This window comes from Haemaphysalis longicornis, unplaced genomic scaffold, assembly GCF_048455015.1.
Source record: "Haemaphysalis longicornis isolate Haplotype H1 unplaced genomic scaffold, Haemaphysalis longicornis Haplotype H1 scaffold_14, whole genome shotgun sequence".
Lineage (NCBI taxonomy): Eukaryota > Metazoa > Arthropoda > Arachnida > Ixodida > Ixodidae > Haemaphysalis > Haemaphysalis longicornis.
In genome coordinates this window covers 52,390,457-52,405,402 of record NW_027526245.1, presented here as the reverse complement: position 1 = coordinate 52,405,402, position 14,946 = coordinate 52,390,457, and the positions used below count along the sequence as shown (strand labels likewise).

At 50.9% G+C, this 14,946-nt stretch overlaps 1 protein-coding gene and 15 non-coding genes across 16 annotated transcripts; all 16 read left to right on the top strand.

The window, feature by feature from the left end:
• Window positions 1-2,364: 2,364 nt before the first annotated feature.
• Trnat-cgu (transfer RNA threonine (anticodon CGU)) lies at window positions 2,365-2,436 on the top strand. The gene has a single exon. It is a non-coding gene; the product is annotated as a tRNA-Thr (tRNA).
• A 65-nt stretch (window positions 2,437-2,501) lies between these two features.
• Window positions 2,502-2,573, top strand: Trnat-cgu (transfer RNA threonine (anticodon CGU)). The gene has a single exon. It is a non-coding gene; the product is annotated as a tRNA-Thr (tRNA).
• Window positions 2,574-2,637: 64 nt separating this feature from the next.
• Trnat-cgu (transfer RNA threonine (anticodon CGU)) lies at window positions 2,638-2,709 on the top strand. The gene has a single exon. It is a non-coding gene; the product is annotated as a tRNA-Thr (tRNA).
• Window positions 2,710-2,914: 205 nt separating this feature from the next.
• Window positions 2,915-2,986, top strand: Trnat-cgu (transfer RNA threonine (anticodon CGU)). The gene has a single exon. It is a non-coding gene; the product is annotated as a tRNA-Thr (tRNA).
• A 66-nt stretch (window positions 2,987-3,052) lies between these two features.
• On the top strand, window positions 3,053-3,124 carry Trnat-cgu (transfer RNA threonine (anticodon CGU)). The gene has a single exon. It is a non-coding gene; the product is annotated as a tRNA-Thr (tRNA).
• A 67-nt stretch (window positions 3,125-3,191) lies between these two features.
• On the top strand, window positions 3,192-3,263 carry Trnat-cgu (transfer RNA threonine (anticodon CGU)). The gene has a single exon. It is a non-coding gene; the product is annotated as a tRNA-Thr (tRNA).
• A 4,246-nt stretch (window positions 3,264-7,509) lies between these two features.
• On the top strand, window positions 7,510-7,581 carry Trnat-cgu (transfer RNA threonine (anticodon CGU)). The gene has a single exon. It is a non-coding gene; the product is annotated as a tRNA-Thr (tRNA).
• Window positions 7,582-7,646: 65 nt separating this feature from the next.
• On the top strand, window positions 7,647-7,718 carry Trnat-cgu (transfer RNA threonine (anticodon CGU)). The gene has a single exon. It is a non-coding gene; the product is annotated as a tRNA-Thr (tRNA).
• Window positions 7,719-11,356: 3,638 nt separating this feature from the next.
• Trnat-cgu (transfer RNA threonine (anticodon CGU)) lies at window positions 11,357-11,428 on the top strand. Its single transcript has one exon. It is a non-coding gene; the product is annotated as a tRNA-Thr (tRNA).
• Window positions 11,429-11,495: 67 nt separating this feature from the next.
• Trnat-cgu (transfer RNA threonine (anticodon CGU)) lies at window positions 11,496-11,567 on the top strand. Its single transcript has one exon. It is a non-coding gene; the product is annotated as a tRNA-Thr (tRNA).
• Window positions 11,568-11,634: 67 nt separating this feature from the next.
• Trnat-cgu (transfer RNA threonine (anticodon CGU)) lies at window positions 11,635-11,706 on the top strand. The gene has a single exon. It is a non-coding gene; the product is annotated as a tRNA-Thr (tRNA).
• Window positions 11,707-11,773: 67 nt separating this feature from the next.
• Trnat-cgu (transfer RNA threonine (anticodon CGU)) lies at window positions 11,774-11,845 on the top strand. Its single transcript has one exon. It is a non-coding gene; the product is annotated as a tRNA-Thr (tRNA).
• Window positions 11,846-11,912: 67 nt separating this feature from the next.
• Trnat-cgu (transfer RNA threonine (anticodon CGU)) lies at window positions 11,913-11,984 on the top strand. The gene has a single exon. It is a non-coding gene; the product is annotated as a tRNA-Thr (tRNA).
• A 206-nt stretch (window positions 11,985-12,190) lies between these two features.
• On the top strand, window positions 12,191-12,262 carry Trnat-cgu (transfer RNA threonine (anticodon CGU)). The gene has a single exon. It is a non-coding gene; the product is annotated as a tRNA-Thr (tRNA).
• Window positions 12,263-12,326: 64 nt separating this feature from the next.
• Window positions 12,327-12,398, top strand: Trnat-cgu (transfer RNA threonine (anticodon CGU)). The gene has a single exon. It is a non-coding gene; the product is annotated as a tRNA-Thr (tRNA).
• Window positions 12,399-12,639: 241 nt separating this feature from the next.
• LOC144165095 (uncharacterized) lies at window positions 12,640-13,846 on the top strand. Its single transcript, XM_077695219.1, has one exon. The coding sequence runs from the start codon at window positions 12,661-12,663 to the stop codon at window positions 13,843-13,845; it is 1,185 nt and encodes a 394-aa protein (XP_077551345.1). The 5' UTR covers window positions 12,640-12,660; the 3' UTR covers window position 13,846.
• The last annotated feature ends 1,100 nt before the right edge of the window (window positions 13,847-14,946 follow it).

Genomic DNA, 14,946 nt, shown 5'->3' with positions numbered 1-14,946 from the left:
TGCTCGTCGTAATCACATAACCGAGATTGACTGGAACGGCGAAACTTCAGGGGATAGCAAGCACATCGAGCGTGCCTTTTTTGAGCACTATCAGTCGCTTTTTGCCTTTCGCTCTGCCGATGTTGAAAGCTTCAAGAAAGAATTCCTCAGCAACATGCCTAAGCTTGACGACGAAACGAAGGAGTGGCTACAACAACCAATAGCATTGAAGGAAGTTGAAGACGCCATTGACAATTTAAACCCAGGCAAATCGCCAGGCCCTGATGGTTTGACTGCGGTGTTTTACAAAGAATTTAAGAGTGGAATAGCACCGGTATTAGCGTTGGTTTTTAATGAATCGTTTAAGCTGAAATCACTGCCACCTTCTTACGGAACTGCTCACACAGTGTTAATTCCCAAAACAGAAGATGTTGAAAAACTTAAGCAGATTACGTCATATAGGCCCATTTCACTTACGAATGTGGACTATAAAATATTTATGAAGGTAATAGCAAGTAGGTTCCAGGGAGTGATTCATAAAATAGTCGGCCCTCATCAGACTTGCGGCATACGGGGAAGATCTATTGGTACCAATATACATAAGGCAAGGTGTGTGCTTGAGTGTTCCGATGCCATGCATGTAGGAGTCGCTGTGCTTCAGCTAGACCTTGAAAAGGCTTTTGATTGTGTATCACACGAAGTATTGTTCTCTATTTTGGATTATATCAACGTCGGTTCAGTTATCAAAGAGGGGGTAGCATTGGCGTACCGGAATTGCACCACGCGGTTAGTTGTGAAAAAAGCATTGGGAGCGCCCATTAACGTGCAACGCTCTGTACGCCAGGGCTGCCCCCTCAGTCCACTTTTGCTCTGCATTTATATTGAAACATTGTGTTTACGTATCCTCACAGACGTCGAAATTCGAGGGTTCCGAGTGCATGAGGCCGAGGTAAAAGTATTGGCTTATGCAGACGACATTGCGGTATTCTGTGAGAACAAAGACAGTATCAGTAAAGTAGTGGAGATAACAAAACAGTTTAGTACAATGACAGGGAGCCTTGTAAATTGGGGAAAGTGCCTCGGGTTCTGGCATGGAGAATGGCAATCAACCCCTGACACTTTCGCCAACGTAAGCTGGGTAACAACACCCGTAAAGTACCTGGGAGCCCCGCTACAGTTTTATAAAGATAGTGAGCCGTATTGGCACGAACTAGCACAGGAGACTCGAGCAAAGGCAGACAAGCGGAGGGGGGCGTATTTGTCAACCTTTGCTAGGGCAACAGTGTGCAACCTGTTTTTCGTTAGTAAACTGTGGTACGTTATGCAAGTGCTGCACTGTTCGCGTACAAATGTGCAAAAGCTGCATCGGGTCCTTGCTGTTTTCGTGTGGGCCTCGAATTGGGAGACGTGCAGCCGCACCAACCTGTTCAGGCGAATCAAAGATGGGGGTCTGGGATTGGGGCACTTATTTGTGCGACAGCTTGTGAATAGATTTCTGTTTGTAAGGGATGTAAGGGACCCCTTTCTGAGGACAGTATGTCAGGTAAGGTTGGGCAGGCTTCTGCCTGACTTTGTTGTAACCACTGGGCATATGCATGGAGGCATTTTTGGTTTTTTCAAAGAAGTCGTTGGAAGTGTAAATTTTTTGAACGCGCGGTTTTCAAAAGAATACTTAAGTACGGTAAAAAGGAAAAACATGTATAACGATATTGTGGATACCGTGTTCCCTGTGCCAATGTACAGAGCTATGTACTCTGGAGGCCCAGGCCAGGACGTTCTTAAGAGGGTGAAAAGGATGCAAATTCAGCCAGGGGTCAAGTCCTTTTTCTTTAGGCTGCATACAGGTACATTATTAGTACGAACATATATGGAACAGAGGGGGCTATTTGTACCATGGGGGACAGACTGTTTTAGATGTAAATTACCAGAGACAATCGACCACGTGTTTTTGCTTTGTTGTGAGGGGGTGTATTTATGGAATGTTCTACAAAGGACATTACGAAAAGACTTTCCGTTAAACCCTCACGGTATACGATTTCTTGCAGTGGACAATGAGGCTGGAGTGCCTTATGATTTAGTAATGGTACTGGGACTCCATAGCATATGGCGCTCGCGCACAGCAAGACTGTATAATGATGTCGATGCCCGTTTTGCACTACAGTATTTCAAAGAGAGTTTTGGTCGCTTTGTCGAAATTATTAAGTCTCGGCAGTTATTCCCGGTTTGGCTGCCAGAAATGGAGCAGCTGACAAAGATGAGGCTTTTTTAATGACAACGCCAGCCCGTTATTCGATGGCAGCCCCATTTCTCCTGAGTTGAGTGTTTTATTTTGATGATCTGTAATGTTTTGTGTGTTGTCAAAACCAGGCAATAAAGAAAAAAAAAGCCGCTATAGCTCAGTGGTAGAGCGCTGGTCTCGTAAACCAGAGGCCGTGAGTTCAATCCTCACTGGCGGCAATTATTTTTTTTGCTATAAATTAAGCATAAAACGAGGGGAATACGCAACAACGCAAGTCGTCGGGGCCGCTATAGCTCAGTGGTGGAGCGCTGGTCTCGTAAACCAGAGGCCCTGAGTTCCATCCTCACTGGCGGCGATGATTTTGTTTGCTGTAAAATATGCATAAAACGAGGGGAATACGCAACAACGGAAGTCGTCGGGTTGCTATAGCTCAGTGGTAGAGTGGTGGTCTCGTAAACCGGAGGCCGTGGGTTCAATCCTCACTGGCGGCAATCATTTTTTGTTTGCTGTAAATTAAGCATAAAAAAAGGGGAATACGGAACAACGAAAGTCGTCGGGGCCTTCTATAGCTCAGTGGTAGAGTGGTGGTTTCGTAAACCGGAGGCCGTTAGTTCAATCCTCACTGGCGGCAATAATTTTTTTTGCTGTAAATTAAGCATAAAACGAGGGGAATACGCAACAACCCAAGTCGTCGGGGCCGCTGTAGCTCAGTGGTAGAGCGCTGGTCTCGTAAACCAGAGGCCGTGAGTTCAATCCTCACTGGCGGCAATAATTTTTTTTTGCTGTAAATTAAGCATACAACGAGGGGAATACGCAACAACGCAAGTCGTCGGGGCTGCTATAGCTCAGTGGTAGAGCGCTGGTCTCGTAAACCAGAGGCCGTGAGTTTAATCCTCACTGGCGGCAATCATTTTTTGTTTGCTGTAAATTAAGCATAAAACAAGGGGAATACGGAACAACGAAAGTCATCGGGGCCGCTATAGCTTAGTGGTAGAGCGCTGGTCTCGTAAACCAGAGGCCGTGAGTTCAATCCTCACTGGCGGCAATCATTTTGTTTGCTGTAAAATAAGCATAAAACGAGGTTGCTGTAAAATAAGCATAAAAAGCATACGTGTCCATTGAACTGGTGCCGTCATGCAATAGCTATGACGTAAAACACGTATCTTTTACGGACCACAGCCTTGTGTTGTTTACGTTAGGCAGGAAAAAAGAAAGTGCAAAGTTCAATTGGGAGCTATGGAAATTTAATGAACGGTTGCACGAGGATGGCGAGTTCGTGAAAAGCGTACAAAGGGAAATGGCGAAAACGTTGTCAGCATTACCCGAAAGCTACTGCGTCGTATGGGAAGAATTTAAAAGTCGCGTCAAAATGATTGCAATCGAAAGACGAGGCAGTATCCAGCGCAGTGAACGGAAAGCCGAAAATGAACTACGTAAATAGCTTGACGAACTAATCAGCCTGGAGAGCGAGCAGCCAGGAAAATGGTTAGACGAAATAAGGGGTGTGAAAAATAAACCGGAAATAATGGACGACGTTAAGTTCCGGGCGGCAATGATAAGAGCACGAGCGGAAGATCTGTGGGCTGGGGGGAGAAACCCAGCAAGCGTGCTTTAGGCGATGAGAAGAGATACGCAACAAAAAAACGAAATAAAACAGATAAACTTCCGAAACGAAGCTACAGCCATCCGCAAGTCCCACAAGACGGCACTGGGACTTCTCCACAGCACAAGCAACCGGGCCCTTGCGTCCCTCGGCGTACACAACACACTGGAAGAGGTGTGCGAAGCCCAGCGCTCCGCGCAGCTCGCCCGTCTCGGTACTACCAAAACGGGTCGCCTGATCCTGCAACGGGCCGGCCTCCGCCCGCTACGGACGGAGCCGCTCTCGGAAGACACCCACGAACACAGGAAGATACCCAACGACATTGCCAGACAACTGGTCGTCGCACCGCTCCCGCGCAACGTCCACCCGGACCGCAACAAGGAGCGAAGGCGAACCAGAGCCCGCGCACTCGCGGAGACGTACGCTACAGACAACACGGCGGTATACGTGGACGTCGCCCAACTCCCGGACAGACCCCACACCTTCGTGGCCGTAGTGATCCGCGCCACGGACGGAAGCATCCTGAACGCCTGCAGCTTCCGCTCCCCCGGCGCCGAGCAAGCAGAAGAGGCTGCCATCGCACTGGCGCTACGAAGCGACCCCGACACCACAACCATCCTGAGCGACTCCCGCTCGGCCATCACCAACTTCGCCAGAAGCAGCATCGGGGAAACGGCAGCCCGCCTGCTCCCCACGCGCAAGTCGACCACAACCAACATCAGATGGTTCCCGGCACACGTCGGACCCATCGCCGGAGGAGCGGCCAACCGCAACGAGACAGCAGACGCCGTCGCACGCGAGCTCGCGCACCGTGCGGCGCCCCCCTGCGCCTCGACCGCGGGAGACGTCGGCCTCCAAGCGGAACCGCTGACCACGTACGGCGACATCCTGTCGTGGTACCAAGAGGGGCGCCGAGCGCTGCCTCCGCCTCACCCGAGGCTGGGCAGACGCGAAAGCGTCCTTCTCCGACAGCTACAGATCCGCACGGTGCTCACGCCGGCCCTCGCCCGACACGTGTGCCCCGGATACTATGTGCAAGTGCAGTGCAGTGTTTGTGCGCGTGAACCAGCAACTCTAGCCCACATCATGTGGGGCTGTGAAGTGCAGCAAGACGATGCCGAGCCGGACTCACTACCGCCAGACATTGTGGACTACATCAGCTCGCCCGACTCTGCGGCGCAGCTGCTCGCCATCCAGCGGCTCGAGGACGCCCTGGCCCGGCAAGAGCGAACGGGGGACCCTCCCGCGGGAGCGGACTCACCTAGTAGCCGACGTCGCGACGTAGGCCCACCCTCGAGGTCTACATAGCCACGAGCTAGATAGGGTGCGGAGAAGCCCTGCGTGGCCTGATCCGCACCCGCACGCCGGATATTCTCAATAAAGTCTTGTTCTCTCTCTCTCAGGTGACAAAGAAAGCATAGAAAGTGCATTCGTCGAGCACTACATTAATATATTTGGGTGAGAGAGATGAATACAGCCTGGTTTTGCGAACTGTTTCCTGGCGCACATGCCGCGATTAGAAGACGACGTACGAACACGATTAGAGGAGCCAATCACGTTGCAGGAAATCGAAGCGGCAATTGACGAATTAGCGGCGGGAAAGTCACCAGGCCCTGACGGCCTGGGAGCAGCGTTTTATCCAGCCTTTAAGAAAGAATTGGCACTTATGGTGTACGCCGTGATCCGGGAAGCATACGAAAAGAAGCGACTACCGAAGTCTTTTCAAGTAGCACACATGGTCTTTATACCAAAAATGGACGACCCAGATAAGCTGTTGTGGGTGGGGTCATATCGCCCGATAAGCCTTACCAACGTGGACTACAAAATATTTACCAAAATCTTACCGAAAAGAATACAAACAGTTATCAAGGACATAGTGAGGCCGCACCAGACATGCGGAATCAATGGGCGTACCATTGCTACAAATATACACGTTGCGCGGAGTGTCCTTGAATGTGTTGACGCTTTCGAAAGCCGGGTAGCCATGCTCCAGTAGACTTGGCAAAGGCTTTCGATCTTGTTTCCCACGAAATCTTGTTTTCTGTGTTTGAATTTGTAAATCTAGGCACCACAATACTACAGGGTGTTAAGATGGCTTATTGCGATTGTATTACACGTATTATAGTCAATAAAAACCTTGCCGAAGGCATAAACGTCCGCTCTTCGGTAAGGCAAGGGTGTCCGTTGAGCCCCTTGCTTTTTGCCCTGTACTTAGAGCCTTTCCTGTTGAGAAATGGGAATGAGAAATAAGAAATGAGAATATAAGCGGGTTTCGACTAGAGCAGGCTCAAGTTAAGGTTCTGGCCTACGCGGATGATATCGCAGTTTTCTGCACTGACCAAGAGAGCGTTGTAGAAGTGGTCAGTATTGAAGACTCGTTTGGCCGTCTAACTGGAAGGGAAATTAACTGGGAAAAATATACTGAGTTTTGGCACGGCAACTGGGATTACACACCGCCACTTTTGGCTAATACACAGTGGACAGCCTTGCCTGGGCGGTATTTATGGGTGCCCCTACAACACCACGTAGACACTGCGCAATACTGGGGGGAAGAAACAGAGAAGATAAAGGAAAAAACGGAAGGTTGGCAAGGTCGAGGCTTATCAGTGTTCACGCGGGCTACAGTATGTAACCTTGTTCTGACCGCTAAGTCTGGTACGTGCTTCAAGTGCTTTGTATGACATGAGTGAATGTACAAAAACTGCACAGGGCGTTTGCAGTGTTTATACGGGCATCAAGCTGGGAGAGGACCAGCCGAACCAATTTGTTTCGTTCGGTTAAGAGTGGGGGCCTGGGCTGGTCGCATTTGTTCATTCGCCAACTAGTGTCACGTTTTATGTTTCTTGGAGACCAGACGGACCTTTTTTTGCGCACAATAGTACAGGTGCGTCTTCGAAGGTACCTCCCGGAATTTATAGTATCGACAGGTGGTGAGAGCGGTCGGGCCGTCAGAGGATACCTCAGGGAGGTTGTCGTGGCTTTCCGGTTCCTAACAGTCCGTTTTTCTCTGGAGTATCTGAGTGCAGTAAATCGGAAAAAGTTGTATAGAGACCTTGTAGATACGTTGATGCCTGTGCCGCTTTACAGGTCATTATACAAAGGCAATACGAGCCAAGGTGTCCTTAAGAGAGTTAAAAAGATGCCTGTAAGGCCTTGTGTAAAGTCCTTTTTATTTAAACTGCACACAAATACTTTGACAGTAAGCACATGGATGGAGGAAAAAGGGTTCTTCGTTACGTGGACCACAAATTGTACACTGTGTCGGAAACCGTAAACCATACAACATGCATTTATTGAATAATGGGATACAATATTTCACTGGGATGTCTTACAAAGGACACTTAAAAAGGAGTTGCCTATATCTCCACATGGTATACGGTACCTTCCCATAGAAAATGAAAATGGCGTACCTTAATTCATGTTTATGCTGCTGGGACTGCACATCCTGTGGAAGACCAGGATAGCTGTGAACAACGCAGATGTGAACGCTCGCCCTGTGCGCGAAAACTTCATTGAGAGCATTGCGTATATTCGCGATATTTTTGTGACCCAGGCTGAGCCGCCTGAGTGGACGGAAATTCTTGATGCTCTTGTTTCTCTGAAAACGTTTTGATGTCAATGACCAGCTAAAAATACTCTGAAGTGTTTGTGTTGAATATGTGTACTTTGTGGCAGGCAATAAAAAAAAGCCGCTATAGCTCAGTGGTAGAGCGCTGGTCTCGTAAACGAGAGGCCGTGAGTACAATCCTCACTGGTGGCATTGACTTTTTGTTCGTTCCAAAATGCACGCAACACGAGTGGAATACGCAACAGTGCAGATCAGGTGCCGCTATAGCTCAGTGGTAGAGCGCTGGTCTCGTAAACGAGAGGCCGTGAGTTCAATCCTCACTGGTGGCATTGATTTTTTTTTGTTGCAAAATCCACGCAACACGAGTGGAATACGCAAAAGTGCAGATCAGGTGCCGCTATAGCTCGCTGCTTCCGGCCGCTGCGCAGTGCGGACGCAGGATGGCGAGCTCCGTTCAAGGGGCGGCTTTGGTGGGCCCATCGGCCCGCGGTAGCAGGTCTTCTGTTTTTGATAACTCTGGAAACCAGGAATACCAAGTTGTTCTGCCTCATTTGCCAACCGGACCATCTGTTGTGAACACCATTTTTCTGCACGCCGACGTGAAAGCCAGGCCATACAAGGTGGAAGACTTCGGCTACCCGCTGGTGCGTCTGAATTTGCTGCCCGAGGTTGTGGCCTTGGGCGCATATCAAATGAACCACCTGTGGGCCGTGACGTTCAAGGACGCCGAGGCAGCTGCGAAGCTGGTTGCCGCCTCCGAACTTACAGTGAAGGGGCGGAGGTGCTAATCATCGACCCGCGGAGCATGGACGTACGTCTAAATCTGCACTGGGTGCTCCACAGCGTCCCAGACGACGAAGTGCGAGGCGCCCTGTCGCTTTACGGGAAGGTCACCGAAGTGACCCGTGACCGCTGGCGTGTGCCGGGCTGCACTTCGCAGCTCTCGACGACACGCCTGGTCACCCTACGACTGAAGACAGGCGTCACCGTAGAAGACATCCCGCACCAGCTACGCATCGCCGGTGAGCAGGCCCTTGTAGTGGATACCGCTTTGTTTGCGCTGCCACCGGAGTGGCCACATTCGGCGGGAGTGCCGCGTCCCACGGTGCGGGCGTTTCCGCCACTTCGGCCACGGCATGAGCGAGTGCGTCCGCACTTACGCGAACGTTGCGGGACCATGGGAGGACGACCACAAGTCCGAGTACGTGATGGACGCCGAAGCCGCGGAGAGCGCTTCGAAGGGCAACGACGAGGACGAGGTGAAGGAGGCAACGCCCCCTGAACCTGCAGCCGCCGTGGCACCGAGCGCCGAACCACCCGCCCAAGGAGGCACTCCCATCGAATCCCCGGACGTGCAGGGCAACCAAACCGCCACGGACAGTTCTGGCTTGGCCGATGCACCACTCTTGGCGTCGGAGGGAGAGAAAAGCAAGGAAGAAGAAGAAGTTGAGATGGCAGGTGTTCTTTCTGGTTCTGCAAAGCGCGCAAGGGATGCTGTCGAAGGAAAACAGGCCAGCACCGCCGAGCCGAGCGGTGACGAGCCGACGGCGAAAGCTCCGACGCATGCTCGACGGGCGTCTGTTAAAGTGAAACCGAACATCAACGCGGAGCGGCCCACGAAGCCACCGGACACTTAACGTGAAGCACTTTTGCGTCCCTACATTGTCAATATTGCCCAGTGATGTTCTCCGTGCAGTGCAGCGCAACGAACAGCCGTCTGCGGGGAGTGTTGAGCAGCTTCTACGGACAAGAGCAAGGCAACACACTTTGGATATACGCCGTCGCTACACTGGAGGCTAGGGTTCGTTGAGCTGGTCTTTGTTTTTTAAGTGCGAATGCACTTCTTAAGCGACCCTGAACCTGCGTTCACCGGCGATGTCCGCATAGCATACCCACGTGGGGGATTGGCCAGGAATCTCCTCGTCTTCCTTGGCAACGGGGGGAGATGGGCGCGTGCTGCCTGGCCGCTGACATGGCACATACCCACGTGGGGGATTGGCCAGGAATTGGGCGTGAGAAGGGCTAATGCACCCGCTTAAAGGAGTACTGACACGAAATTTCAAAGGTGAGATCCGCTCTAGCAATCAAGTACAACGACAACACAAATAGGTGTCTGTGAATAAATGCATCTTTCTTTCTTTGTAGTTGTGCGTGTGTGTGTGATCTCTCTTTCGCGAACATTACCGAACCGCACAAATTCAACTCGTGCATTCGCACTTTCACATTCTTCCCCTCGGGGAAATGCGGGGAATTTTATGCTCTTGGTGTGGTTTAATTCTATGTAATGGCTATTTTAAATAGGCCACTTCGCATTTCTACATTAAACGTAAGAGGGCTTGTTGCTAGACGCAAGCAGTATCAGCTGCGAAGGATTATGGACGACAAAGAAATAGGTATAATGGCCATTCAAGAAACAAAAATTGAAAGCGAAGGGAGCACCGAGAGCATGATAAGGCCCTTTAGTGGGCTTTACAGCATTTGAGTGAATCATTCTGTGGGAACTTCTGGGGGGTGTTGTATTTTGGTTAGAAATTCAGTTGGTATTCGTGTACGATCAGTTATTTCGAGCGAAACTGGCAGGGTTGTGTGTTGTGATTTCAACTACTGTGGAGAAGATTTTTGTGCAGTGTGTATCTATGCACCAAATGTTGCAAGGGACAGGACGGGGTTTTTCGAAGGGGTGTCTGATCATTTAAAGAAGCAAGAAAGAGTAATTTTTTTGAGCGACTTCAATTGGGTGTTAGAACGAAGAGACAGAAATGTGTCGCCTCGAACAAATGATCCGAGTGCAAGGGTCTTGACAGAAGTTCTTGAAGACTGCGAACTAGCCGATGTAACACACTGTGCGGTTAAAAGAAGTGCTTTAAAATTCACGCACTTTCAGGGCACGAGCCCTGCGCGGCTGCATCGTGCGTACGTATCTTTCGAGCTCGCTGCGGCGTGCAAGAACTACGTGGTCGATAGTGTCCCTTTTAGTGACAACTGCCTGGTTTCATTTTTGTTTTGGGAAAGGTGGGAGGATTGTAAGAATTCAGCTGGGAAGTCTGGAAATTTAACGTAAAAAATTGCAAGACACCACATTCACGGATAGAGTCCAGGAAAGTGCAGCAAAACAAACAAACGACGAAATCAACAGCTGGCGGGAAAGGTGGGAGGTATTCAAACAGGAATGCAAAATGATTGCGATGGAGAGGGGGAAAGGGCTAAAACGGCAAGAGAGGCAAGTGGAACACCAACTCAGAATTAATCTGCAACACATGTTAAAACTCGAAAGCGAAATGCCTGGGGCATACAAAGAAGATATTAGAACTATTAAAAATAAGCTGGCAGCCATCGATATAAAAAGATATGGGGGAGCGACCGTGAGGGCGAGGGCCGAGGTGTTTTTGGCCGGCGAAGCGCCAACAAAGCGAGTGATAAAAGACGAAGCTCGGTACGCGAGAGGGAATGGTATCGAGGAAATATATTGGCGAGGCGCGCTTACCAGTGACAAAGAGAACATAAAAAGTGTGTTTCAAGAACATTACACCGATTTGTTTGGCCCCGCAGTTCCAAAAACTGATGAGTTCAACGAGACTTTCTTCCAGCCATGCCAAGGTTGGGAGACGATGTGAGGGAGGAGTTAAAACGACTGATATCGCTTGGTGAAATTCACACGGCAATATCGGAGTTAAAAGTAGGGAAGGCGCCGGCACCTGACGGCCTTGGGGCGAATTTTTATAAAAGGTTCTCAGACATACTAACTTCGTTTTTATTGATGGTCTTTCGCGAGGCGTACGAGTCCAAGGTACTTCCGCCGTCGTTTGGTCTCACACACACCGTTCTCATACCCAAATCGGAAGACCGTGTTTGAACTTCAGTCGGTTTATGGGTACCGGCCGATTACATTGGCCAAAGCAGATTATAAAATCTTTATGAAAATCTTAGCATAAAACAAGGGGAATACGCAAGAACGCATGTCGTCGGGGCCGCTATAGCTCAGTGGTAGAGCGCTGGTCTCGTAAACCAGAGGCCGAGAGTTCGATCATCACTGGCGGCAATCATTTTTTGTTTGCTGTAAAGTAAGCATAAAACAAGGGGAATACGGAACAACGAAAGTCGTCGGGGCCGCTATAGCTCAGTGGTAGAGTGGTGGTCTCGTAAACGAGAGGCCGTGGGTTCAATCCTCACTGGCGGCAATAATTTTTTGTTTGCTGTAAATTAAGCATAAAACAAGGGGAATACGCAAGAACGCATGTTGTCGGGGCCGCTATAGCTCAGTGGTAGAGCGCTGGTCTCGTAAACCAGAGGCCGTGGGTTCAATCCTCACTGGCGGCAATCATTTTTTGTTTCCTGTAAATTAAGCATAAAACAAGGGGAATACGCAAGAACGCATATTGTCGGGGCCGCTATAGCTCAGTGGTAGAGCGCTGGTCTCGTAAACCAGAGGCCGTGAGTTCAATCCTCACTGGCGGCAATCATTTTTTGTTTGCTGGAAATAAACCACAAAACAAGGGGAATACGCAAGAACGCAAGCCGTCGGGGCCGCTATAGCTCAGTGGGAGAGCGCTGGTCTCGTAAACCAGAGGCCGTGAGTTCAATCCTCACTAGCGGCAATCATTTTTTGTTTGCTGTAAATTAAGCATAAAACAAGGGGAATACGGAACAATGCAAGTCATCGGGGCCGCTATAGCTCAGTGGTAGAGTGGTGGTCTCGTAAACAAGAGGCGGCGAGGTCAATCCTTACTGGCGGCAATCATTTTTTGTTTGCTGTAAATAAAGCATAAAACAAGGGGAATACGGAACAACGAAAGTCGTCGGGGCCACTATAGCTCAGTGGTAGAGCGCTGGTCTCGTGAACGAGAGGCCGTGCGTTCAATCCTCGCTGGCGGCAATTATTTTTTTGCTGTAAATTAAGCATAAAACGAGGGGAATACGCAAGAACGCAAGTGGTCGGGGCCGCTATAGCTCAGTGGTAGAGCGCTGGTCTCGTAAACCAGAGGCCGTGAGTTCAATCCTCACTAGCGGCAATCATTTTTTGTTTGCTGTAAATTAAGCATAAAACAAGGGGAATACGGAACAATGCAAGTAATCGGGGCCGCTAAAGCTCAGTGGTAGAGTGGTGGTCTCGTAAACAAGAGGCGGCGAGGTCAATCCTTACTGGCGGCAATCATTTTTTGTTTGCTGTAAATAAAGCATAAAACAAGGGGAATACGGAACAACGAAAGTCGTCGGGGCCGCTATAGCTCAGTGGTGATTCTGCTTCCGGTTGCGCCAGCGTGCGGTCGCAGAATGTCGAGCTCCGCCCAAGGAGCGGCTTCAGCGGGCCTTTCGGCCCGCGGTAACAGGATTTTTGCCCAGGATTCTCAGGACTACCAAGTACTTTTGCCCCAGTTTCCTACAGGACAGTCGGTGCTAAACACGGTGTTTCTGCATGCGGACATGCGTGCCCGCCCCTACCGTGTCGAGGATTTCCGCGACACGTTGGCTCGTCTGGCGCTGCTCCCCGATGTTTTGGCATTGGGGGCGTATCAGATGAGTCACGTCTGGGCGGTGACGTTTAAGTCAGCGGAAGGTGTGAAGAAAATTTTGGAAGCAAGCGACATCAAGGTAAAGGACAGGCGCTGCCTTGTTATCGACCCGAGCAACCAGGAAGCGCGTCTCAAGCTACATTGGCTTCTGCACAACGTGCCGGACGAGGCAGTGCGCGCTGCGCTGGCGCCTTACGGGCGTGTCAGTGAGGTGCGCAGAGAGCGTTGGCGCGTTGACGGAATTCAAGATAAAGGTTCCACGCTGCGGTCGGTGACCCTGAAACTGAAGGCCGGAGTGACTCTGGAAGACCTGCCGCACGAGCTACGCGTGGCGGGCGACAAGGCCCTCGTCGTCGTCACCGGGAGGGCCCCGCAATGTTTGCGCTGCAACATGAAGGGCCACGTTCGGCGGGAGTGTAAGGTGCCACGTTGTTCGGCGTGCCGTCGCTACGGGCACGAAGCGGCAGCCTGTGTCAAGTCCTACGCTAGCGTCACCGGGCCTTCGAAGGACGAGGACCTCCGCGAAAACCTCATGGACGAGGCAGACGCGGAGGAGACCGCAGCAGGAGTCACCGGCGGGGCGGCAAAGGAGCAGACGCCTGCGGAACAGGTCGAGGCCGAGGCTGGCCAGCGCGGTCCTGAAACGGAGCCGCCCGGTCAGCCGAAGACGCCTCCCCAACTCGTAGCGCCGAAGGAGGCTGGCTGCCCCGGAGCGGCAAGCCAGGGGACGACGGCGGCGTCGTCTACAGTAGAGGACGTCGTGCAAATGGACCTCAGTGGTGCCGCCGCAAAGCGGCAGCGCGAGGGCAACGACACAGGACAAGGCGACGGACTCCCCGGCAGCGAGGAGCCGCCTACCAAGGCGGTTATAGGGAGACGTTCGAGCTTCAAGCCGAAGCCCAACGTCCCCCCAGACCGCACAAAGCCCCCGGCTACGCCCACCTAGTCACCACGATGCTTCGAAAGGTAGTCGGCAAATGTTTGATCTGTGTCTGGTGTTGCAATGCTCTACCGAAGCGCGAGCGAACTAAACTGAACTACGTAGGTGGGTCCAAGGAGTACTTTTGTAGCGTCTCCGGTGACTTTGTTGCCTGTAAAGTGCCTTTCGGTGTGTTTTTTAGGGTGGGGAAGGGGGGAGGGGCAAGTACAGCACCGTGTTTAGTGGTGCCCGAAAAGCGCTTAGAGTATTTGCAGTTTAATGTATGTATGTATGAGTGTATGTATGAGTGTTTCATTTTCTTTTTTGTTGTAGTTGCGTTTTGGAATGCGGGTGAGTTCTTTAGTGTCTGCGGAGTGCTTTTTATTGGAATGTACGGACTTAAGTGTTACACGGTAATCCCCGTTGCTTTGTTGGAATGGTTTATTTAAGCAAGCCTATACGCATAGCCACGCTAAATGTCAGGGGGCTTGCGGATCGGAGACGTCAAAGTCAGTTGTACCGCCTTCTTGTAGACGAGGATCTAGATATTGTCGCCTTGCAAGAAACCAAGGTCGAGAGAGAGGATCAGACGGACCGTATGGTGCGGCCATTCATGTCGCGCTATGACGTCTGTGTTTCTCACGCAGTCGGGTTCTCGGGGGGTTGCGCACTGTTAATACGGCGCAGTTTAGGGGCAACCCTGAATACCGTCACTGCGTCTGATTCGGGGCGGTTGGTTGTGTGTGATTTGGCCTTGTTATCAAATGAATGGCGGGTTATTTGCATGTACGGCCCCACCAAAGCCGCCGAAAGGAAGTTGTTTTTTGAGGAAATTAGAAAGTGGTGTGAGACAGACCGGATGGTAATTTTACTGGGTGACTTTAACTGCGTGTGTTCTGCACGCGACAAAAGTAGCCCGTCACCTTTTAGAGATGCTAGTACAGCAGTACTAAGTGATATTGTAGCAGACTTCGCCCTAGAAGACGTTGGTGATAGCGTCGGTAGTAATGGCCCCGTGCGCTACACGCATTTCCAAGGCAATAGCCATGCGCGTCTTGATAGGGTGTACTTATCGCTTGATCTACTGCCGCAGTGTGAAGAATACCGTGTGATACCTGTCTCGTTCAG